Below are 25,653 nucleotides of genomic sequence, written 5' to 3'. Positions count from 1 at the left end.
AAGCCCCCACCTCCCCATGGGGGTCCCTCCCCAGAATGGCCTCCGCTGTCCGGTGCTTGGACACCTGAAGGGTGTGGAGGCCTCTCAGGGCAGCTGCCTGGCAGCTCTGCATCACCTGGAGCAAGAGATCTTGTTCTGGCTCCAGCAAAAGTCAGGCTGTCACGTTCCTCGTAAGTGAGTGTCCTGGCAGCGGGGAGCAGGTCTTTGGGATCCTCTCCCTCATTCATAGCTGTCAACTTTTCCCTTTCCTTGCAAGGATCCTTTTCGGAATAAGGGAATTTCCCTTAAAAAAAGGTAAACGTTGACAGCTATGCTCTCCCTGCTCTTGTTTCCTCCAATAGTCACCATTGCTGGATAAAGAAAGCCTGTGGCACGTCCTCAAGAAGAGAAAAAGAAGTAATAAATGAAATAAGAAACTGAGAAAATAAGAATCCACTGACTGCCTCGCCTTGTCCTCCATCAACTGCCACCAACTGCTCTCTTCTCCACTCGCCTCACTGCTAACCCAAAATGGCCGCCTGCAAGTCTGTGGCTTTTACCGGTCCTTGTCACCATGGCAACCCCCTCCCACCTGGACCTGGGCCCACCTGGCTCCACCTATTGGGAGATGATCTATAATGAAATGAAATAAAAATGTTTAAGATAACCTTTGTTAAAAGACCAGAAGCATTTTTATTAGATATTTTAGGGCAGGATTTACCAAAAATTAAGAATAATCCATTCATGTATGTGACAACAGTGGCCAGAATTTTACTAGCTCAAAGATGGAAAGGCGATGAAATACCAGCAAAAGAACACTGGCAAGAAAAGTTGGTGGAATACGCTGAAATGGCGAAGCTAACTGAGTGACTTAAAGATAAGGACAAAACTGACTTTTAAAAAGATTGGGACTCTTTTAAGATGTATATACAGAAACAATGGATAGAAATGAACTCACTGGCAGGATTTGAGTAATACAATTACAAATACAAACAGAAAATACAATTATGAGGTAAAAATGAGAAGGAAGAGACAAATGTTATAACCTTCATTTTAATATATAAGGAATACAAAATTATAAGCAAAAGAAACAGAAATGTTCTAAACCAGGAAGAGAAGTTGGGGGAAGTCGCATGGCCGGGGGGGTGTTAATTAAAATTGTAAAATGTAATTTGAATGTTTGATTATGTTAAAATTTCTTTAATTCAGTTATTAAAAGTGGCTCCTCTTACTTAAGGGCCGTACAGACCTCACGGGACACCAGAGCAGATTCCCTTGTTGCTTTTTTGAGTCAACCAGCAATGGGGGTTGCATTTCCTTATTTCCAGGAGGGCTGTTGCTGAAGCACATGACATGCTCTTCACACTTAGTTATCTATTAGGAACACAGGCACAAATTATTTGTGTGTGTGTGTGTGTGTTTGTATTTGCAAACTACCCCAGTCCCTGAGCGCTGAGATTCCAGGGGTCCCAGGCGCTTCTCCAGATTCAGTTTCCTTGGAACAAAGGTCAGTGGAGACTGGGGCGTCTTTATGATATAGCTTTATTTACTCACATACACAACCGGAGTGTAGGACAGAGGGGCTCACAGCATCAACACTCAAACAGATTGCTTCTACATTAGTCACAGCTTTGGCTCCGGCACAGAGCAAGCTGGTTTCGGGGTTTCCCACAACTCTCCCTGGGTCTTGCTTTCCTATCTAGCAGCCAGGTGAGATGGGAGGGGGGAGGACAACCCCCCCCATTAGTTGCAGCTCTTGCAACCCAGCACCTTCGTTGGGGATGTTGAGGAGGACACTCTATGGCCAGCAAAGGCCCTTGTCGTGCCAAGAAACTTGTCTGTGGGAATCGTGCATCCATAATGCTATGGAAAGGGTGAATGTCTTCTAGAATTTTCTGGTGTCACCAGAAGAGGAAGCCGTTCTTTTCAGTTAGGTCTGTTATCAACTACAGAGGATGAGTAGCCTTGGGAGTTTCTTGGGGAGATGGAAGTGATGAAAGGACTGAATCTACGAGGGAGAGCTACTTGCTCTGAGATGGGGGAACCTTCGGGCAAAGGCCAGCAGAGAAGGGATGCTGTTGGCTGTTGGTTTCTGTTCCTCCCCACTTTCCCAAAGGGCGTTACATCGGAGGTCCTGTGGGAGGAAAGAGCGCCTTGGAGTCAGGGGCCAATCTGGGCCAAAGTGGCCCCCACTGCCCCCACATGGAGTCCCTGGCACTCCTGGACCATGAGGGATGCCAGCTTTGGTCTTGGCCCAAATTGGGGGCCAAACTGTCAGTATTTCATTCTCCCATTGCTAGTGTACCATGATATCCATGTTTACACCTTCTGTACTGTCTGTGTAAGAATGGAGGTCAGTCTGTAAATCACTTCCATCCTTTGTTCTCTTTGACCGAGGAGGAGACGGCAGTGGAAGACAGCTCACGCCATGTGTGGTAAACGGGTCCCCAACCATTTGCCCCTCCCTCACCTGTCTTTGCTCTCCGGCCAGTCCAGGTTTCAGGAGCAGGGCGAGCAGACCCTTTACTTTTTCAGAATCAGGACAAAACAGAACTGGTAAGGCTGCCACCACTCCCTCATCCCAGGGTTACCTGAAGCCACAGCCCAAGGGAGACGGCTGTGGTCCTTTGTTACCGGTTAACCCCAAACTACAAGTTGCTTCCACAAGCTTGCAGGCAGAAATTCTTAGGAAGAGCACAACCAAGAAGTTGGAATTAGCTATTCCCTCGGACAGGCACTTTTATATGCCTGTTGTCTTTGTTCATGGGGTTTTCTTGGCAGGGATACTGGAGTGGCTTGCCGGTTCCTACTCCAGGTGGATCACGTTTGGTCAAAACTCTCCACTATGACCTGTCCATCTTGGGTGGCCCTGCACAGCATAGCTCATAGCTTCTCTGAGTTATTCAAGCCCCTTCGCCACGGCAAGGCAGTGATCCATGAAGGGGATTTAAATGACTAAACAACAACAACAGACAGGCACACAATACAAGAGAAAGTTTCTTTCTTATAATTTATTTTGAAAAGCATAAAGAAACATGCTAAAAAGCAGATACATCTTTTGTAGAATTACAAGCAAGAAAAAATAATAACATTGCAGAATATAACTGACTAATACTCACTTCTACACACTAAGACAAAGATAGGATCGTTCAGAGTCCTTCGGTGATCCTCATTCAGAGGTCTTAGAAAATCTTCATCACAACAGAACAAAGGACGGCTGCCAGGTGGAACGTTAGCAGCCAGTTGGATTGCAGAGGGAGCCTTTCCAGCCATTCTCAAGGTATTTTATTCCCAATTTGCACGTGGAACCAGAACCCCCAGGTCCAATCACAACCCTTGGCTACATTCAAATTCTCCAATGACCAGCTTGTGGGCTAATAATTTTAACTTGTGACAGCTGGGCCAATTAAGGCTCCAGAGCCTACATCAAATGTGTTAACTCCTTTCAGTGGAGCTTATGCAGATGCACCTCCTTTGGGCAATTAAAAGATAGATAACATCACCGCTTGAATGTGCATAACTTCCATCACAGGTGTCAAGCCTTCACATTACCCAGAGAATTCCTTTCCCATAATAAACCTTTCACACCCTTGGAGCCTGCTGGTCTGCGGCTTAAAGCAACACGACCTAGTTCCCATAATTCTTGTGGCTTGCTGATTTCCCACAAAGCCTTATTCTCTGCTTGAACAAGGAACAGCTTCTTGAAATGTACTAACTTCACTACACCATGTTTCTTTGTTATTTTCCGCTGTAAATAAAGCTTGATGTCACATTCCAACACAGTTTGCAGCACATCTGCAAAGAGAAGGACGTGGGGACAGGTGAGTTCCTCCCTGAGCACCTGGCAATCAGTGTGTTTCAGGAATCAGGAATCAGTGTGTTTTCAGATGAGTAGAATGTGTCCTTTTATTTAAAATGCATCTCTGGGTTATTTGTGGGGTATAGGAATTTGTTCATCCCCCCAAAAATAATATAGTCTGGCCCCCCACATGGTCTGAGGGACGGTGGACCGCCTCATTGCCTGAGAAAGGTTGCTGCCCCCTGCCCCAGGCTAACAAGATGGTCAATATCCGGTTCCACTCCATCCTTTTAAAATTGAAATATCAAAACAGATCCCAACTTTCAGAGCATGTAAACCACAGGAGATGAAAGACCACTGCTCCATGCACAGAAACAGGACTGTACTTCCTTCTCCCACCTTTAAAGTAAACGTCTACGTAATGAAACCGAATCGACCCAAGTCTGCCTTCCTCCACTAACCTGAACTTCGCTCTTCAAGCCAAAAGACAACACTGCCCGTCCCCGAGTGAAACCCCCTGGCCTTTCATTGGTAGAGCCGCCACCACGCCAGTGGCGTTTACCTCAGCACAACACAGGGACTGACTGAGCGGCCGGCGAGATGCTTTCAGCCTCAGACACTTGGCGGGTTCTGAAATGGCAGGGCAGGCCAGATTCACGACCCTGGAGGGCTGGATTTGACCCGTGGGACATAGATTGAGGACCCCTGGTCTACACTGACTGGCAGCAGCTCCCCAGAGTTTCAATTTTGCAAACATAATTTTTATTGATTTTAAACCATAACAAACAAAAATAAAAATATTTACATCTTGTTTTCACAAATTTCTTTCTTTAAGACTTCCTTCAGCTTCCCCACAAATAATCCGTGCCCTTATTTGAAAAGTTTACGCAAATCCTGGTTTATATTGACATTATTTTCTCTTTTCTTCCTTTTCTCTTTAGACAATATTCCTACTTTTTCACAGAGCCTTTTTAAACCCAACTAGCGTTATCTGACCTTCACTTATGTTATCCAGATATTCCACAAATTTCCCCCAGTCATCAATGAACCTTTGGTCTTCTATATATCTAATTCTCCCCGTCAATCTGTCCATCTCCGCGTAGTCTAACAATTTTTTCTCCATTCCTCAACCGTCAGTATGTTCTGTTGTTTCCAATTTTGAGCTAGTAGGGCTCTTGCGGCCGTTGTTGCATATTGAAAAAAATTGCCATCATTATTCTTTATATCCCTTCCTGCTAGTCCTAACAGGAAAGCCTCCGTGTTTTTTTTTCAAAGGTGTATCTTAATATACTCTTCATTTCATTATATACGCTTTCCCAAAAACCCTTAACCTTTCTGCATTCCCACCACATGTGGAAGAAGGATCCCTCTTTTTCCCTGCATTTCCAGCATTTGTTACAGGTTTTATACATTTTTGCTAATTTTGCAGGAGTTATATACCATTGGTAAAACATCTTCATGAGGTTCTCCTTTAATGTTATGCAGGCTGTAAATTTAAGTTTTTCCCCCCAAAGTTTCTCCCACTCTTCATAATATATGTTGTGACCGATGTCCCTAGCCCGGTGAATCATCACCAACTTCACTTCCTCGTCTATCAAATTCCACTCGAATAGTTGATTGTACATTTTAGATAGGATTTTATAGTCATTGTTTATTATTTCGGTCTGGAATTTAGAATCTTTATCCGCATATCCTCTCTCTTTAATATCTTGCTTAAACATTTCATTTATTTGGAAGTAGTGTAGCCAATCAAATACTTTTTCTTTAACCTGGTCATACGGTTTCATTTTCCATATTCCCCCTACTTTAATTAACAGTTGTTCATAGGTTATCCAATCACCTCTCATATTTACCTTTTTCACACTCATAGCTTCTAATGGGGATAGCCACTGTGGTACTTTAGGTTCTAATAGAAATCTATTCCTCTCCCATACTTCGATCAGAGGGCCTCTAAAGATGTGGGTTTCAAAACCCTTATGGATTTTCCTCTTTTCATGCCATAAATACGCATGCCATCCTACTCTATTGTCAAATCCCTCCAGATCTAGTAGTTCCTTGTTTTCCAATTTTATCCACGTTTTCAACCAGCAAAGGCACGATGCCTCGTAATATAATTTCAAGTCTGGCAGGGCAAATCCCCCCCTTTCTTTAGCTTCTGTTAAGAGTTTAAACTTAATTCTTGGTTTTTTGCCCTGCCAGACATATTTTGAGATCTCTCTTTGCCACTCTTTAAATATCTTGGTGCCCTTAATTATCGGTATATTCTGAAACAAAAATAACATTCTCGGGAGCACGTTCATCTTGATTAAGGCTATCCTACCCCAGAATGACAATCTCAACTTCCCCCACCTCTCAAGGTCCTTCCTTATCTCTTTCCATACCAGCTCATAGTTGTTCTTAAATAGATCTATATTTTTCGGGGTTATCCATATTCCTAAATATTTCACCTTTTTGTCCACCTCTATTTCTGTTTGTTGTTGCATTTCCTCGATTGCCTTCGAGTCCATATTCTTCACCATTATTTTAGTCTTTGTTTTATTTAATTTGAAGCCAGCCACCTTACCGAATCGTTCAAATTCTTCCAGTATCTCTTTTGTTGAGCTCATCGGATCTTCTGTTGTTATTACTAAGTCATCTGCGAACGCCTTGACTTTATATTCGATTTGATCAATTGTAATCCCTTTTATCTTCTTGTTTTGTCTTATTGAATTCAAAAGTATTTCCAATACTATTATAAACAACAATGGGGAAAGTGGGCAACCCTGTCTCGTTCCTTTCGCTATCATTATTTCTTCTGACACCACATTATTTATAATCAGTTTTGCCTTTTGCTCCGTGTAAATTGCCTTTATTCCATTGAAAAATTCCGGGCCGACCTCCATGTATTCTAACTGTTTTAGTAAAAAATCCCAAATTATATTATCGAATGCTTTCTCTGCATCCACGAACATCAATATAGCTTGCTTTTCGCTCCTGGCCGACAGATATTCTATAGTGTTTATTATATTTCTAATATTGTCTTTCATTTGCCTGCCAGGCAGAAAGCCCGCTTGATCTCCATGAATATATTCTAACCAAATATTTTTAACTCTACTGTACTTGCCAATATTCCTGCAAAGATCTTATAATCAACATTCAATAATGAAATCGGCCTATAGTTTTTGACTTGCAGCAGGTCTGAATCTTGTTTTGGGATTAAAGTAATAAATGCGTCTTTCCATGTATCTGGTATTTCTCTTTCTTTCAGGATGTTATTCATTACTTCTCTGAATGGTGTCGATAATATAGTTTCCATTTCTTTATAGTAGCTTGCCGTGAAACCATCCGGGCCCGGGGCTTTCCCTCTTTTTAATTCTTTTATTGTTAATTTTATTTCTTCTATCTCTATTGGGATGTTCAGTTGCTCTTTTTTCTCTATCGGTATCTTCTGCACCTGCTTGTCCTTCAAAAATCTTTCTATTTTCCTCTGGTTGTTTCTCTCTCTGTTTTTATATAATCCTCTATAATAGTCTAGAAAAGCTTTCCTTATTTCCTTAGGATTAGTTATTTCTTTTCCATCCACTGCAATTTTATTTATTGTACTTTGTTCCTTTCTTTTTTTAGTCTGCTACGCCAGGAGTTTCCCTGACTTATTCACAAACTCGAATGTTCTTTGTCTTAGTTTTTTGATGTTCCATTCCACTTCTCTGTTTATTAATGTTGCATACTGGGCTTGCAAGACTTTAATGTTTTCTTTTATTCTCCTATTATTAGGCTTTTTGACTAGCTTTTCCTCATTGTCCATTATCTGTTTCAGAATGTCTTTTTCCCCTTTTCCCCTTCTTTTATTTTTAATGGCATTCTGCTGGATAAAAAGCCCCTCATCACTGCCTTGCCTGCATCCCACACCACTTTAGTTTTTGTACCTTTGTTCATATTATCCTTAAAGAATTCTGTCATCCTTTTCTGCGCTTTTTCTACAATTTCTTGATCGTCTAAGAGATAGTCCTTCAGTCTCCATCTAAAGGTACCTTCTTCCTGGCCTTTCAGTTCCATCTTTATTGGATTATGATCAGATATTGTTTTAGCCTGGATCTCTACCCGTATGATTCTTGGTGTTAATTCATTCGAGACCCAGATCTGATCTATTCGGGACAATGACTGATTGGGCTCAGAGTAGTACGTGAATTGCTTTCCCAGTGGATGTCTAAGTCTCCAGGCGTCTATTAGGTTACAATTTTTGACCAATGAGAAAAAAGTTCTGGGCAGCTTCCCTTCCTTACCCCCTCCATCTCTAAGTCTGTCCATTTCTAATGAAACCACCCCGTTCATATCCCCCAATATAATCATTTTTTGGTCTACATAATCAGCTAGTTTTTCTTCCAAGGTTTTATAGAACTCAGACTTATTATCATTTGGGGCATATAACCCCACTATAATTAGGTTTTGTCCATGCCATTTAATTTGTACCATCATTATCCTTCCTTCTTCATCTTTGAAGATTTGCTGAGCCTCAATTTGTTTTTTAACATAGATGACCACTCCTCTTTTTTTGACTTTGTCAGATGATATGAACTCATTTCCCAGTCTTTTATTTATCAAAATTATTTTATGTTTTCTTGCTATATGAGTCTCCTGTAAGCAAATAATGTCTACACTTTCTTTTTTCAAGATTTGTTCAATTTTATTCCGTTTTTTCTTCTCGTTTATCCCATTAATATTCCAGCTCCAAATCTTTAACACCATGGGGCTTATGTTTAACCTAATTTACTTCCCTTTTTATATTTCAGTTGTTTCTTCTTCCTCCTGTTCTTCTTCTTCTCCTCATGTCCCTTCTGTTTCCTCCTCTGTCTCTTCCTCTACACCTCCTGCTGCCTCTCCTATTTTATTTTCCTCTTTTTCTAGTCTCAGTTCTTTGTATTTTCTTAGGAATTTATTAGTTTCTTCTGGACTTGTCAATCTATGCCTCTTACTTCTGTACATAAATGAGACGCCCTCCGGAAACTCCCATTTAAACTCGATATTATTTTTCTTCAGCATCTGTACCATTGCTTTATACGGCTCTCTACATTTCAGAATTCTAATTGGTATATCTTTGAAAATTATTATGTAATTCCCGTTAATGCACAGTCTTTTTTCTCTGTTTTTTTGCAAAATAATATTTCTCATTTCCTTTTCTTTAAATGTAATCAGGCAGTCTCCTACAAATTTTTTAGCTCTGGTTGTTTTTACTTTCAATCTAAATGCCGTTTGTACTGATTTTGCCATCTCTTCTATTGGCATTTCCATCCATTGAGCTAATTCTACTATCAAATTCTCTTTAATGTTTTCTCCTTTTGTTTCTGGAACTGCTCTGAGTCTTAAATTAACCTCCCTCTGTCTTAATTCATTCATAGCAATTATGTCTTTCAGATCTTCTTGCACTTTACTTAGTTCTAGCACCTCTACTTTAATCCTCTCTTCCTCACGTCTTACCTCCTTCAATTCTAGTCTCGTCTTTTTCAGTCCCTCTTCTGCTACCTGTGTTCTCCTAAACACTTCCTTTATTTGCCCTTTTAATTCATTGACTGTTTCATCCATTTTTTTATCCATTTTCCCTATCTTATTGTCTACTTGTTCTAATTTTACTTCTAAATTTTTTTCGCTTTGTTTAATTTCCGCAAATATTCTTAGTATATCTGCCTTAAAGTCTTGTTCTTGTTTGGATCCCTTTCTTTCCGATGATGTCCCCCCCTCCCCCCTCTTTGCTGTGTTTGACATTGTCCCCAAATTACAATTATAAAACCACAACCCTTCATCTGATTATTGAATACAATACAATAACCAAATTTACACAGACCCCAAATGATACCGCTATGACCAATATAGTCCGGTAATAATTTCAGCGGACCGGCAGACCAGCAGCCTTCTTTCTCCTCTTCTTGCCTCTATTCAGGCTAATCCACGTATTTACTTAGTCTTCTTCCTCCTCTTTGACTCAATTGTCAAGTCACCGTTTAAGTTCAGTTTTATATTCCCTTCAAATTCCTATATACATGACCTCCTCAGTCCAAAATACTTAAAGAGTTCATGAAGAGAAGCTGGTATCAAAATAGAGTCTATCTGCCAAGTATAGAATGTATTCCTGTTAGTAAAGAGTCGTGGGGCTATAGGGGAGTCAGAAAAATAGATAGAGTCTATAAAAAAGAAGGAAAGAAAAAAAGACCAAATTGCGGTACTGTATTCTCTCCACTAGGTGTCGTCTGTTATTATAGCAGAATTCGTAGGAAAAGAGAGGAACTTCAAGCGAGAGTATCCGAGTTTCCACTTTATATCTGTTAAATGTTACTATAACCCCGTTCCAAAAATATCCCAAATAGGTTGGTAAGTAGAGATAACTTGCTTCAGTACAGTCTGTCAGGGTACGTTGTTAGTTATAAATTGTTAGTCACCACGCTTCGGCTTCTGTAATGGCGTCGGGACCTTCTCTTCCGCTTTCGCTGTCTTTACTCTTTAATTACCAAGGTGGAGAGCTTCCTCTCTTTACCCCCTTCAGCTCATTGAGTACTTCCAGTTTGTAAATGATACTTTCTGTCCCCTGTTTAAATCAATCAGTCTCTTGATATTAAGTGTCTTTCCCTTTGGTTACTTAAAGACCAAAGATTAAAGCCCTTCAGGGAAACAAAGAAACGTCGCTAGGGTATTTCACTTTCCCTTTCTCCGCTCCGTGAATTACCTTGCGTCCGTGCTGATTCCGGGCGAAAGCTGAACTCCTTGATACTCTTATTTCTCACCCTGGATTTCTTTTGTTCTTAAACTATTCGCTCACTTCAATTTAATCCCGGGTTTCTTTGGTTGGAGAGCGGTGCGCTTGCCTCGGCAGGGTCGGGGCTTCGCTACTCGGAGGGTAGGAAATGGCTTCCCTTGACCTGCTGCTCAGCTCCGCCGTACTCTTCGCTTCTTATTGAAGTTACCTGACGGCCGGGCGAGCTGCTGTTGGTCTTGCTGGGATCCTCACCTTCTGGACACCCACCAGAGGTAATTTGGGGGGCCTCTGCGCCCTTCGACACCCCCTTCTCTCCCCCGAAATAGCTTGGGATTTTCCTCGCGGCAAATCCCCTCCTGCTACGAGCTTGCGCTCCACCGGAAGCCTGTCGCAGCTCCCCAGAGTTTCAGGCAGGGATTTCGTCCAGCCCTTGCAGGAGATGTCAGGGGTTGACCCTGGGACATTCTGCATGCCAAGCAGATGCTCTAGGGCTCCCCATATTTCCCTGCACTTTCAATGCTATGCTATTAGCAACCGTGGATATTCCACCTGCCACTTTTGAAAGGAGAACACTCCCCCGATTAATAATAATAATAATAATAATAATAATAATAATTTATACCCCACCCATCTGGCTGGGTTTTCCAAGCCACTCTGGGCGGCTTCCGACAAGATATTAAAATACAATAGTCCATCAAATATTAAAAGCTTCCCTAAACATAACAACAACCATCCATTTTCAGTCCTTTGAATTAGCAATTAAGCATTTCTGGAAAGGGAAATGGCATATTTTTTATATTAGTATAAAAAGCATGCATAGGAAAGTATTACTCATTTATTTTGAGAATAGGATTTATTTCTTTTGAACTTCGCTGGGTTCCTCCTTGGCAGCCAGTGCGATTGTTTCAGCAGGGCTAGAACTCAGGACCCGCTGCCTTGAGGGACATCTAAGAGCAGTTGGGCAGGAGAAAGGTCTCCCTTGGGAGGTGGTGGACTCTCCTTCCTTGGAGGTTTCTAAGCAGAGATCGGACGGCCATCTGCCATGGATGATTTAGCAGAGATTCCTGAATTGTTGGGGGTTATAATAATAATAATTTATAATTTATACCCCGGGCTTCAGTTTGTAAACCAAGGTACCACTGTATCATCATCATCGTCATCATCATCATCACCACTGCTACTTCTACCTGAAATTCAATGAGTCTAGCTCTTCTCTGGGATGAATTTTGTTTGGCCCAGTCATGGCATCCCCTCCATCTCCAATGTCAGTCGTCTGTTTGGTCAACCCAAGACTGACAGGAGCAAAAACAAAAACAGAAAACCTGAAACTACTTATCTTTCCTAACAGTTCTGAAGCTGACATTGAATATGGCCTGGGCAGTTGAGACCAGCCCAATCCTGGTAGAAAAAGGAATAATTTAAAGAAGATTGTTCAAAGGAAAAACTGTAAGTTACTCTTTATTGTGGGGGTGTTAGGTTCCCAGGTGGTGTAGGGGGCGCTGTTGAGCTCTGTGAAAATATCTGAGATTGGTCACATAGAGGTATTTTTTGTATTTCCAGGCTGATATGACGATCGCACAGGGAGCCTTACCAAGAGAGGCCACGATCCCACGATTCTCCTCCATGACGTCCTTATGCAGAGCTCTCTGGTCCGGATCCAGCAACGCCCACTCCTCGTCCGTGAAACAAACAGCGACATCTTCAAAGCACACTGGATCCTAAAAGAAAAAGGGAAATGTCCTCCTCTGAGACAGCAGAAATATGATCAGCTCCACAATGCTCTGTTGTTTCCTTCCTGTAAATTGCGGTGTTGTTTCAATAGGATTGTTTTGCAGCACATTTTAATTATGGGTGCTTATTTTATTCCATTGTTTCAGCAGGGCTAGAACTCAGGACCCGCTGCCTTGAGGGACATCTAAGAGCAGTTGGGCACAGATCGGACGGCCATCTGCCATGGATGTGTCGCCGGAAATCACCCCCCCTTTCATTTACACGTGTACCGCATAAGCACCACACACATACACCCATCTCCCCCCCCTGGCCCTAGAGATGTCCCTTTAGAGGGTCATCTCTTAAAAGCCTTCCGTAGATAAGGAAGCGCTAGACTGACAGCTTTTCGCCATAGCGCTCCGTTTCGCCCCATTTTTATTGTGAGTAGACCGGGCGCCTGAACTCTAGGTCAAACGGCGGCCGCCTCAGCCAATCACCATTATCGAACAGCGCCCCTTGTGGCGGCCACGCTGGTACTGCAAGCTGCAAGCGTCTTTTCCTTCACCTTTTGACAGCTCTCAATACAATAATGTTTCCGAGTTCAATTGACCGTGACTGATTTAATCAAAATGTAGCAAGTTGCTTCCGAAAGGAGAACTTCAAAAACTTCAAAACTTTGAACTTCAAAGACCATATTCTTTATAAATTCGCCAAAAATCAGCCGTACATCGGATTCTCATCGGACCACTTTTATTTGGCTACATATTACAAGGACTATCAAAGGGGGGTGACCTGATACAGGGCAACCATAATCCTTTGACCGTGCGGTCACGTACTCGGCAGCAGACGTGACAACCTTGATGACCATCATCGTGATGGGCTCAGACAGAAAGCTATCAGGGACACAAGAACTTGCATATTTTAGTGTATTCTACGTGGACTCTCACAAAGGACTCTGACCGGATTCCCCCCCAGGGGGCAGGAAACTTCGCCCTTCTCTTTTGTCCTTAAAACGACTCATGTGGGGAGGGGAGAGGAGGCTCCGGCCAGGTGTCAGGGCACTCAGATTACCTGTGTAGCCCCTCCTCGACTCCTCCTAATTTTAATGTAATCATGATGTAAATATGATGTAATTCTGGGGGTGTAGCTTGGGGGATTAGCAACTAATAAAAGTTAGGGTCTTCTTTTGTTCGGGGCTTCCATCTTGCTTCACTTCGTGGGCGGTGGGAGTCGCGACAGTCTTTTCTTAAATAAAGACCGAGCCTACTGGCTGCTGTTTTGCTCTGAATTGCTCTGGTTGGTGTCTTTGTTTTGTCCAAGGGAGCCCTCGGATTTTTCCTGCAACAGATGCTTTAGCTGAGATTCCTGCATAGCTGGGAGTTGTAATAATAATAATAATAATAATAATAATAATAATAATAATAATCCAATAAAACACTAAAATACAATAACCTTTTAAACATTGAAAGCTTCCCTCAACAGGGCTGCCTGTTTAGGGAACCAGATCCGGCCCCCTCTTGCTTCGGGTTGGACTAGATGACCCTGGGATCCCCTCCTCTCTCTCCACTCCTGAATTCCAGGAGGAGCTTCCTTGCCTCCTGCAAAGCCCTCTTCCCTGCAGGCTCTTCCTCTGGTTTCCACCCAAGGGAGGGAGATGCTCAGAGTCCAGCCAAGAGCCTCACCCCCAAAAGAATATCTGGGCATTGGCGGAGCCAGGGGGGCAGCTGCCCCCCTAAATCCATAAGAAATAATAGAAATCTGAGGTTCTGCCAAGCGAGAGAGGGCTGAGCTGGAGGGACTCGGCTTGGCAAGGGTTAAAGGGAACTGAGCTGCCTTCCTAGAGAGGACAGGAAGCAAGGGGGGCAGGTCCTCCAGAGCCAAGGCCCCTCCCTCCCTCCCTCCCTCCCCAGTCCTTTCCTTGCTTTGTGTCTCTCCTGCAAGGGCTGCCTCGCTCTCCCCTCCTGGGATCTGGTGAGTCTCCTCTCTCTCCCCCCAGAGGGTGCAGTGGGGGGACGGGGGGTCCCAGGGCTGCAGCAGGGGAGGGGGCCTGGGGGTCCTGATCTGCTCCTGCAGGGGGGGACCCCAAGTCAGGGAGGAGGAGAGGGTCCTGCCAGGGAGGGGCCAGGTCTGCCACGCTCTCCTTCCTGTGGATCAGAGGATCCCAAACTCATTTGGCCCTCCGCCCCCCCTTTTAGAAAAAAAATCTCCCTTCTTTAAACAAAGGAGTCCCTGGGACTTTGACTGTGTGAATTCGCTCAACTTCATTGCACAACAGAGGAAACAGGTGCAAATGGTTTTCCAAAGCTGGACAGGGAGGTGGACACTAGCCCCCCCCCAAAAAAAAACCCACAGGGAGGGAGGAAGGTAAGGTGGGAGAGAAAGGCCAGGAATAAAGAGAGGGATCCCAGCCCAGAGTCTGCCTGCTGCATTGGGGACCAGTTTGTGTTAAGCTATCTAACAGAACAACAACAAAAATCAAGGGAGATGTCTTTGGCCCCGCCCACTTGGCCCTCTGGGGGTTTGCCAGATACATTCCTGGCCCTCAGAAGAGAGAAAAAGAGACCTCACCCCACGAATCTGCCTGGACAGCGGCAGGGATTGCAGAAAAGGAGACAGAAGCAGGGAGTGGAGGTGGGGTAAGGGTGAGGGTGAGGGTGGGGAGGAACTCCTGAGGACCCCCAGGTCGAGACCCCCACTAGAGAAAAACATCCATTTATCACAAGATACAAATGACTCCCTTGTCATTTGGTTCTGACTTCATGCATTGACTGGAAGGCAGGAGAAACCAGGTTGATTAATCTGACAGAAATCCCTTCAGTTGCCTCCACATTTTGCATTGCTTGAAGGCTAGAGACTTATTTCTTCTCTTCCTCCTCCCCTTTCTTTTCAAAATGATAACTCTTGGTCTGGGATGTGGTGCAGTCCAACCCAGGTTTCCAGCAAGACTCAGGGAACCATTCCCCCCCCCCCCCATCCTACAAATTCTGTAACAGAACAATGTATTTGCTTTGTAGGATTTGCTAGAGCTTCTCATTTAGACGGACAGAACTTGGCAGAAGACCAAAGGGTTCCTTCCCATCTCTCAGAGGCTTCCTGACAGCACAGATGGAAGAGCGAGACTCAGCTGGCCCTGGAACAGGAAGAGGTCATGCAAGCCAAACTGGGAGCAGTGGGGGATTCTGGAAAACCTCTGTGCAGAAGATCCTGGGTGAGGAGGACACTCTATGCTCAGAGGGGCGGACCTGGCAGTTGAGGCAGTTCTGCTGCCAGGAGGCCAAAGGACCCCGAGAGGTTTGCAGCCGACTCTACCACCTTTGCCACCAGTGGCTGAAGCCAGAAAGGCACACGAAAGCTGAGATGCTGGACCTGGTGATCTTGGAGCAGTTCCTGGCTGTCCTTCCCCCGGAGATGGAGAGCTGGGTGAGGGACTGTGGAGCGGAGACCAGTTCCCAGGCGGTGGCCCTGGCCGAAGGTTTCCTCCTGAGTCAGGCAGAGGAGAGAAAGCAGGTGAGAGAGACTTTCCTCTGGATACTCCCAAGGGGCTCCAAACAGGACAGAGAACATCCCATAATGGTCTGCTGATGGCCCATCCTTTTTCTGAGAAGGCATCCATGGAATGAGATCTCACACCCTTCAAGTCTTTGTCATTCTCTTTCTAGTATTTATCCCCATTCTGTGTTTTGAATCCTTGTTTCTTTCTCAGGGAAAGGATCTCTTTGCAGAAATGGACCTGGATTCCTGTGAGGCAGAGAGGCCTCCGTTGGACACCAGAGAGAGGCCACTGGGTAAGGAGGAAGGTGGTGTTTCTCTGTTTGGTCTCATTCTGTTGGTTTTCCAACTCATCTGAGGGTTTCCTTTCATCTTGCTTTGGGGGGAAACAGTTGGGAACAAGGGTCCAGAAGAGGGGAGATGTATTTCTGCACAAACAAACATATGAAATGGGCCCAAACCTCCAAATACTCTCAGCAGGTAAGTCTTTCTCAAAGGCCCATCTGTAGTTAGAGATGCCCTGTTTCACCTGTGAGAGAAGCAGGCACTCCTGGCGTCCTGCTTACCTTTTTTCTTTTGCAGGTGACAGAAGGATGCCAGCAAGACCTCCTGATCCATCTTTTCATGGGGGCAGAAGGGAAGCAGCGGCTGTGGAACCAGATCAGGTCAGGGGAAGCTGCCTTGTGGGGCCAGAGGCTGAGGGATGGAGCAATGTCATGGACTGGTTGGGCACAGAGGAATGGTGGGAAGAAGCAGCCGGGGAACCAGGAAGGGAAGATGACTCAGAGCCGAAGGAGTGGAGGTGGAGGAAGGATGAGCGGTCAGAGGGGGAAGAGGGAGAAGCCTGGGAAGAGGAGGTGTCAGAAGCTGGAATGGTAACAGGGCTTAGTGGGCTGGGAGACTCTGTGGCAGAATGCAGTGCAGAATCAGAGGCACAAGAGGAAGGAGACGAGTGGGAGAAGAAGGTCGAGAGGCTGAGGTGAGTCAGGAGAAGGAGGAGCCACCGGTGACTCCCTCTCCTTTTGCCAAAAGCCACCCTCTCTGCTTGTCTCTCAGAGCCAGAAGACCCTCTGCTGTGCAGGAATCTCTGCTAGATAATCCAAGACCTAAAGAGGATTATTTTATGTCTAGATTGATAACTGAATGCAAAAATTTGTTTCTAAGCAGTGGACAAATGAGAACAAATAGTGGCCTGAAAACACAAGGTGGAGTACCACCTATTTGCACAAAGACGAATACCCATAATTAAAATGCAGAGCATCCATAAATAAAATGTGCAGCAAAGCAATCCTATTTAAACAACACCGCAATTTACAGGAAGGAAACAACAGAGCATTGTGGAGCTGATCATATTTCTGCTGTCTCAGAGGAGGACATTTCCCTTTTTCTTTTAGCATCCAGTGTGCTTTGAAGATGTCACTGTTTGTTTCACGGACGAGGAGTGGGCGTTGCTGGATCCTGACCAGAGAGCTCTGCATAAGGACGTCATGGAGGAGAATCGTGGGATCGTGGCCTCTCTTGGTAAGGCTCCCTGTGCGATCGTCATATCAGCCTGGAAATACAAAAAATACCTCTATGTGACCAATCTCAGATATTTTCACAGAGCTCAACAGCGCCCCCTACACCACCTGGGAACCTAACACCCCCACAATAAAGAGTAACTTACAGTTTTTCCTTTGAACAATCTTCTTCAAATTATTCCTTTTTCTACCAGGATTGGGCTGGTCCGAACTGCCCAGGCCATATTCAATGTCAGCTTCAGAAAGATAAGTAGCTTCAGGTTTTCTGTTTTTGCTCCTGTCAGTCTTGGGTTGACCAAAGAGACGACTGACATTGGAGATGGAGGGGATGCCATGACTGGACCAAATAAAATTCATCCCAGAGAAGAAGAGCTAGGCTTATTGAATCTCAGGAAAAGTAGCGGTGATGATGATGATGATGATGATGATGATAGTAATACAGTGGTACCTCGGTTTACAAACTTAATAATAATAGTAACAACAACAACAACAACAACAACAAAACAACAACAATAACAATACAACAACAACAATAATAATACAACAACAACAACAATAATAATAATAATAAGAAACTTAAAATTTTCTGGAAGAGGACTGTTCTTAAATCGAGGTACCACTGTAGTAATAATAATATTTTTTTATTTCTACCCTGCTCATCTGGCTGGGTTCCTCCAGCCATTCCGGGCGGCTTCCAACATATATATAAACATGAAACATAAATAATTATAATCTGATCCCATATAAAAAGAACATTAACTTTATTTTTATATTTTACCAATCAATTTTTATTGTTCTCTTTACACATTCATTTTACAATACATTAAATCACATATATACTTTTAGCTCTGCCGAGCTTGTGACTTCCCTCCTTCCCTTCAGCAGGTATCCCTTATTTTCTCCAGTTGCGTATTTTAATTTTTAATCTTGTATCTCTCTTATACATTGTAGGAGTTATTTCAATCCTGCCAGGGTTTTTAAATTTTTTACAATTATCCTTTAAGTACACAGTACATTTACTCCAACATTCCTGAAATCTCTGATCGTCCTGATCCCGAATCCTGCCAGTCAGTTTGGCTAATTCCGTGTAGTTCATCATTTCCGTCTGCTACTCCACAATGGTGGGAACTTATTGTAATTTCCAGTTTGGGGCCAAAATATTCCTTGCCGCATAAATAGCCTTTGGTCTGTTTTCTTAACCTCCTTCCCCTTCAAACCCAACAAAAAAGCCTCTAGTTTTTTGGGAAAGGTATATTTAAGTACTTTCTTAAGTTCATTATAGATCAACTCCCAAAAATTCTTGACTTTATCACAAGCCCACCACGTATGATAGAAGTCTCCATCCACCTTTTTACATTTAAAGCATTTCCTATCCCTCATCCTATACATTTTCGCCAGTTTTACTGGTGTCAAATGCCCCCTATATATCATCTTCATGCCCTCTCTTTACTCTTATGGTTTAAGTTTTAACCCTTGTTCCATTTTTCTGATAATTTCCTCATAGGTAGCTCACCTTCCTTCCATATTTACTTTTTTTTAGTCTTCCGGGTTAGCGCCATCGCCTAATGGCGGATTCCCTCCGAGCTCCGGAGGGAATCGGCTCAGCAGGGGTCGGGTTCTGCCGCGGCGGCGGCGCGGGGACCCTTAAAAACCACAGGCGTGGAAGCCTGTGGACCTGGTGACTCGGCGGGCACCATTTGTGCCCCCCGACCCGCGAAGGAGCCTTTTTAAAGGCTACGGAACGGGACGGGGAGCGGCGCGGTGCTGAGAGTCCTCTGCTTCCACTGCTGAGTGAAGCCACATGCCATGGACGGAGAGCGCTGACGTTTTCCTTTGAACATTCGGACTAAAAGCAACAACCCATGAGTAATATGGAAATTGGACTTAAAAGGGAAATTTTTTCTTCTGAATTTGGCACGATCGGGGAGGGTACAAAAAGGAAGTCTGCCCCCCCCCGCCTTGTAGATAACTTAAAGCAAGGATTAGATAACTAAGGTTGAGAGAAATATCTTCGTCTTTATTGGACAAAAGTTATTAATTTCACGATTGGACAGTACAAGTAATTTTGCTGGAGGATAAGAGTTGGTTTGGAAAGCTGAAGTGCAACCCCCCGGGACCCGGGAGTGATCCGCGAGAGAGCCTGTTGAAAAGATACAGAGGACTTTGACAGCTGTCAAACTAGCTGTCAAAGTTGGGGAATAAAAAGAAACTTTGTTTCTGGTGACTTTGCTGGTTAGATTTCTTTAGTTTGGATACAAATTGTTGGGAATAAAGAAGAATAAGTTACTTTGACTTTTGGACTGGAACTGGAAGGATACTAAGCAACCATAATCCCCCTAGAGGGGATTTTTGGGACAATGTAAGAAATGGCTGCAAGTGGAAAAATACTCACTGAGATGAACAGGACCTTTTATCTCCTGGGAAAGCTCCAGGAACAGAGCGATATTTTGACTGCAAGGGTAATAACACTGAATGAAACAGTAAATAATTTTACTGGAACTGGAAGAGACTTGACTCAAGTCTTTGTTGCTGAACAAAAAGCCCTTGAAGTTGGAACAGAAGCCGTTGCAGCTGAGCAGGAAAAGAAATTTGATAAATCCGAGAAAGTGGAACAAGAGATATATGAGGATTTGGAGGAAAATGAAGGTGAAGTTACAATGCTGCAGAAGATTAAGGTAGGCCAGAGGCCTGTCAGGAAGGACATAAAGGAAGAATGGAGAGATCTCCTTAGGTGGGGTTTTCCTTTCCAACCAATATTTGTTTCTTTCCCATACTTCATAAATTGACCTTCCGATCACATGGTTTAAAAAACCTTTATGAACTTTTACCTTATCATACCACAGGTACGAGTGCCACACGTACCTGTTGTCATGACCTTCTAAATCCAATAGGTCTGTATTTTCCAATGTTATCCATTCATTTAACAATACGAGACAGGATGCTTCATAATAGAGATTCATACCTGGTAAGCCAAATCCACCTCTTTCTTTTTCATCTATCAACATTTTCGTTTTGATCCTCGGCTTCTTTCCCTGCCAGACAAATCTTGACACTATTTTTTTGCCATTCTCAACATTGTCCTGTCCCTTTAATCAATGGAAATGTTTGGAATAAGAATAACATTCTAGGTAAAACGTTCATCTTAATCACCGATATTCTGCCCAAAAAGGATAATTTCAAACTGTTCCAAAATTCTAAAACCTTCTTAATCTCTCTCCATATGGTTTCATAATTATCTTTATACAATTTTTCCCCTGTTGTCAACCAAATTCCAAGGTATCGTATTTTTTGCCCTATAGGACGCACTTTTTACCCTCCAAAAATGAAGGGGAAATCTGAGTGCGTCCTATGGGGTGAATGCAGGCTTTCGCTGAAGATTGGAGAGCGAGAGGGGTTGGTGCAAAGCTCCCCGCGCTTCGGGAAGATATCCACAGCTTAGGGAGCCCTGCGGGAGTTCCCGCAGGGCTCCCTAGGCTGCGGATAGCAGTCTGCTGCCCAGAGCACGGGGCGCGTTGAAGCAGAGTGCCCCGCGCTTCAGGCAGATATCCTTTTTTCCTCTAAAAACTACAGTAGGTTCGTTTTTAAAAGCTCGGGCTTCCCCCGCAGCTGGGGGGGGGGATAATTTTTCTCCCCTTTATTCTCCTTCCCCCAATTAGGTGCGTCCTATGGGCCGGTGCGTCCTATGGGCCGGTGCGTCCTATAGGGCGAAAAATACGGTTTTTCACTTTCTTAACCACCATAATTCCTGTCCTGTGTTGCAATTCCTCTGTCTCTTCTTTATTCATATTTTTTACCAGCATTTTGGTCTTATTTCTATTGAGTTTGAATCCCTTAACTTTTCCAAATTCCTCCATTCTCTCTAGGGCTTTTTGTACACTGTTCTTTGGGTCTTCTAATGTTAAAACTAAATCATCAGCAAACACTTTTACTTTAAACTCTTTCGATCCCACCTTAATACCTCTGATTTCTGACACTTCTCTCAAATTCTTGTTTAATAACTCCAAAAGTGTAATTAATATACAACAGGAGCGACAAAGGACACCCTGCCTGGTGCCTTTAGAGATTTCAAAGTTGTCAGACAAATTATTATTTATAATAAGTTTGGCTTTTTGTTCTGAGTATATAGCCTCAATACCTTTCAAAAACATTTCTCCTATTCCCATTGTTTTTAGGTTTTCTTTCATCAACCGCCATGAAGCATTATCAAATGCTTTCTCTGCATCAATGAACACCAAGGCCGCTTGTTTATCATTTCTAGACTCCCAAGTATTCAATTATAGCCACTATGTTCCTAACATTGTCCTTCAGTTGTCGCCCTGGTAGGAAACCAGCTTGATCTTTATGTATTACTTCCTTTAAAAGTTTTTTTAATCTGTCGGCCAGCACATCCACAAATAATTTATAGTCATTGTTCAAAAAGGAAATAGGTCTATAATTTTTAACACTCAAACCATTTGTATCTTTCTTTGGGATTAAAGTGATGTACGCCTCTTTCCAGGTATTTGGAATTCCCCCTTCCTTCAAAATGTTTTTCATAACCTCACACAGCACAGGTAATAATGGTCCATATAGTGTCTTATAATATTTTGCCGGAATGCCGTCAGGGCCTGGAGCTTTCCCTATCTTCATTCTCTTTATCGCCTTCTCAATTTCTTGTTCTGTAATTATCTGGTTTAATTGTTCCTTTTCTCCTGGGGGTCCTTGTTATCATTATCCTCTTCTTCCTCTTCTCCCTCTTCTTCTTTCTCCTCTTCAGACTGGTCCTGTCCTGGCCTTACCTTCTCCACTTTTCCCAACTCTTTATCATATCTTCTGGAGAATTTTTCCAGATCCTGAAGGCTACTTAGTTTGAACCTCTTGTCTTTGTAATAGAAGGAAATTCCTTCTGGAAATTCCCATCTATGCTGGATTCCATTTTGCTTTAACTGGCCAACTGGGTGGTGGCAGCGGATTAGTGGTGTACGGGTCAATAGTCCGTGGGATGACTGGGGACTCCATACGAATGCCACAGTTGGCGCCATAGATTTCTAATTGGGTTAATGTTTGGGCTATTCCCAAGCCATTCCAGCAGTGCAAAAGGATTATCTTTAAAGCACCTTTTGCACACAGCATGGAACATTCATGGAACTGAATCCTGTTGAAATAGGAAAGAAAGAAAGAAAGAAAGAAAGAAAGAAAGAAAGAAAGAAAGAAAGAAAGAAAGAAAGAAAGATTTGTATAAATATATATAGAAATGCTTCAGTATCTGGGAAATGATCACTTGTGGAACGCTTCAGTTTGGGCTCAACATTCCCATTAATGATGCAAATTCTGCTCACACCTTTTGCTGCCATACAACCCCAGATCATCACACTGTCTGGGTGTTTCACAGACGGTGTAATGCAAGTAGGATATAAATCTTCTCTGATTCTTCTCCTCTTGCCCAGTTAAAGAAACTTGCGTATTTCATGCCATCACTACCAAGCAAGGTAGTGTCCCATTGTTCCGCTGTCCAGTTAACATGGGTTTAATCTTTTCAACTTTTGCTTGAGAGATAACAATGGCTTTTTCCTTAGAATTCTAACATTTAGACCAGTCCTTGCACTCCACTTCACATTACATTGCACCATGTCATCTTGTATACACCCAGATGATTTTCTTCTGTCATGTAGGGACAGTCTCTCCACTCGTCCATCGTCACTTGCCTTTGTGCAACTTTTCCTGCCTTTACCAGTCAGATTTTGTAGTGACTGAGTCTCCTTATACCCCTTCAAAAATATAGAAAGGCCAGCTTTGGTTTTGTTTTCCCCAATCTTTCATCTAATTTCTTCATAACTGTAGCCTTGTTCACTAATATTAGAATCTTACATCGCTTTCTGGGTGACCAGTCAACTCTTTGTTCCATTTCTATAATTTTATTATGTTTTACAACCTCACTAAATGAAAGAACACAAAAAAACAACCAACTTGATAGCAATCACATAACACACTGAAAAAAGTCAACCTAAGCTTCCTTTTTTGGTTATTGGCTATAACATTTGATAAAATACAGGTAATTGAACAAACTTTGTTGGATTACATTCCTGCTTAAATTATCTTTCCATTGATATATAATGTTATGATATTACTCCAAAAGAAGTGGTGTTTTGAGCCATCAAACCTCTGAAATACACTTTTTTCCGGAAGTCGTCCACAATTTTGACCATGACTGTATAACAAAGCAACATTCAACAACTCATCAGAATCTCATAATAAACAAACAACACAGGAATGAACACACACCCAACTCCCTTCAGTTCTTCTCCATTTGTTCCTGAGGCTCTAATCCCTTTTTGCTTCCATTGCAGATGGTGATGAATTGGAAATCGAGAACAAAGGTGACAACGACAAAATCCCCAGAGAGGAGAAGCCATGTAAAAATTTGGAGTGTGGGGAAACTTTCAGTCAGAGCTCCTATTCGACTTCCCATCAACAAAATCTCCTTGGAAAGAAACTATATCAATGCATGGAATGTGGAAAGAGCTTCAGTCAGAGCTCCTCTCTCACTTCCCATCAAAGAACTCATACAGGGGGGAAACCCTATCAGTGTGTGGAATGTGGAAAGAGCTTCAGGAGGAGCTGCGATCTCACTTCCCATCAAAGAATTCATACAGGGGAGAAACCTTTTCACTGCATTAAATGTGGAAAGAGCTTTAGTCGCAGCCACAGTCTCACTTCCCATCAAAGAATTCATACAGGGGATAAACCCTTTCAGTGCATGGAATGTGGAAAGAGCTTCACTGATAGCTCCTCTTTCACTTCCCATCAAAGGATTCATACAGGGGAGAAACCCTATCAGTGTGTGGAATGTGGAAAGAGCTTCACGCATAGCTCCTCTCTCACTTCCCATCAAAGAATTCATACAGGGGAGAAACCCTATCAGTGTGTGGAATGTGGAAAGAGCTTCAGGAAGAGCTCCTCTCTCATGTCCCATCAAATAATTCATACAGGGGAGAAACCCTATCAGTGTGTGGAATGTGGAAAGAGTTTCACTCAGAGCTCCTCTCTCACTTTCCATCAAAGAATTCATATAGGGGAGAAACCATATCAGTGTGTGGAATGTGGAAAGAGCTTCACTGATAGCTCTAAACTCACTTCCCATCAAACAATTCATACAGGGGAGAAGCCATATCAGTGTGTGGAATGTGGAAAGAACTTCAGGAAGAGCTCCTCTCTGACTTCCCATCAAAGAATTCATACAGGGGAGAAACCCTATCAGTGTGTGGAATGTGGAAAGAGCTTCACTCATAGCTCCTCTCTCACTTCCCATCGAAGAATTCATACAGGGGAGAAACCCTATCTGTGTGTCGAATGTGGAAAGAGCTTCACTCACAGCCACAGACTCACTTCCCATCAAAGAATTCATACAGGGGAGAAACCCTATCAGTGTGTGGAATGTGGAAAGAGCTTCACTGATAGCTCCTCTCTCACTTCCCATCAAAGAATTCATACGGGGGAGAAACCCTATCAGTGTGTGGAATGTGGAAAGAGCTTCAGGAAGAGCTCCAATCTCACCAAGCATCAGAGAATTCATACAGGGGAGAAACCCTATCAGTGTGTGGAATGTGGAAGGAGCTTCAATCAGAGGTCCTCTCTCACTTCCCATCAAAGAATTCATACAGGGGAGAAACCATATCAGTGCATGGAATGTGGAAAGAACTTCAGGAAGAGCTCCTCTCTCACTTCCCATCAAAGAATTCATACAGGGGAGAAATCCTATCAGTGTGTGGAATGTGGAAAGAGCTTCACTGATAGCTCCTCTCTCACTTCCCATCAAAGAATTCATACAGGGGAGAAACCCTATCAGTGTTTAGAATGTGGAAAGAGCTTCAGGAGGAGCTGCGATCTCACTTCCCATCAAAGAATTCATACAGGGGAGAAACCCTATTAGTGTGTGGAATGTGGAAAGAGCTTCAGGAGGAGCTCCTCTCTCACTTCCCATCAAATAATTCATACAGGCTAGAGAGAAAAAGGGGACGTGGCCTACATACATAGATTTGCTGAAGGGAAATGGTAATTAAAAGAATATGAGGAAATACAGCGGTGTCCCGCAAGACGAATGCCTCGCAATACGGAAAACCCGCTGGACGAAATGGTTTTCTGTTTTGGGGGTGCTTCCCAAAACCAATTTCCTATGGGCTTGCTTTGCAAAACGAAAATGTCTTGCGAGTTCCTGCGGGGGTTTTTTCTCCCCCCCCTTTTTCTAAGCCGCTAAAAGCCGCTAATAGCGCTAGTCCGCTAAGCCGTCAACGGGCTTGCTTCGCAAGATGACAAAACCGCTAGACAAAGAGACTCACGGAATGGATTCTTTTCGTCTTGCGAGGCACCACTGTAAAAGATCATTTGCAGAGTTGGTTACACTACAATTACTTGAGTTATACAAGGAAGATAATAAGAAAGGGTTTAGTTATACA

General features: G+C 43.3%; 1 protein-coding gene across 2 annotated transcripts in view; it reads left to right on the top strand.

Annotated features, from left to right (window-relative positions):
* LOC309369139 (uncharacterized protein) overlaps positions 1–25,294 on the top strand; it is an 83,203-nt gene extending 57,909 nt beyond the window's left edge. Inside the window, exons 1-4 of one of the 2 annotated variants that reach the window (XM_081909855.1) lie at positions 15,918–15,997; positions 16,284–16,366; positions 17,096–17,222; positions 23,548–25,294. In XM_081909855.1, coding sequence (XP_081765981.1) covers positions 15,937–15,997; positions 16,284–16,366; positions 17,096–17,222; positions 23,548–25,130 — 1,854 coding nt within the window. In that variant the 5' untranslated portion in view covers positions 15,918–15,936 and the 3' untranslated portion in view covers positions 25,131–25,294. Of the gene's footprint in view, positions 1–15,917; positions 15,998–16,283; positions 16,367–17,095; positions 17,223–23,547 lie in introns of those variants that run through there. The other variant, XM_081909856.1, reaches the window with a different exon arrangement.
* Positions 25,295–25,653: the final 359 nt, after the last annotated feature.

Source organism: Podarcis melisellensis, assembly GCF_964234715.1.
Source record: "Podarcis melisellensis genome assembly, chromosome: 4".
Lineage (NCBI taxonomy): Eukaryota > Metazoa > Chordata > Lepidosauria > Squamata > Lacertidae > Podarcis > Podarcis melisellensis.
This window is presented reverse-complemented; position numbering and strand designations above follow the sequence as displayed.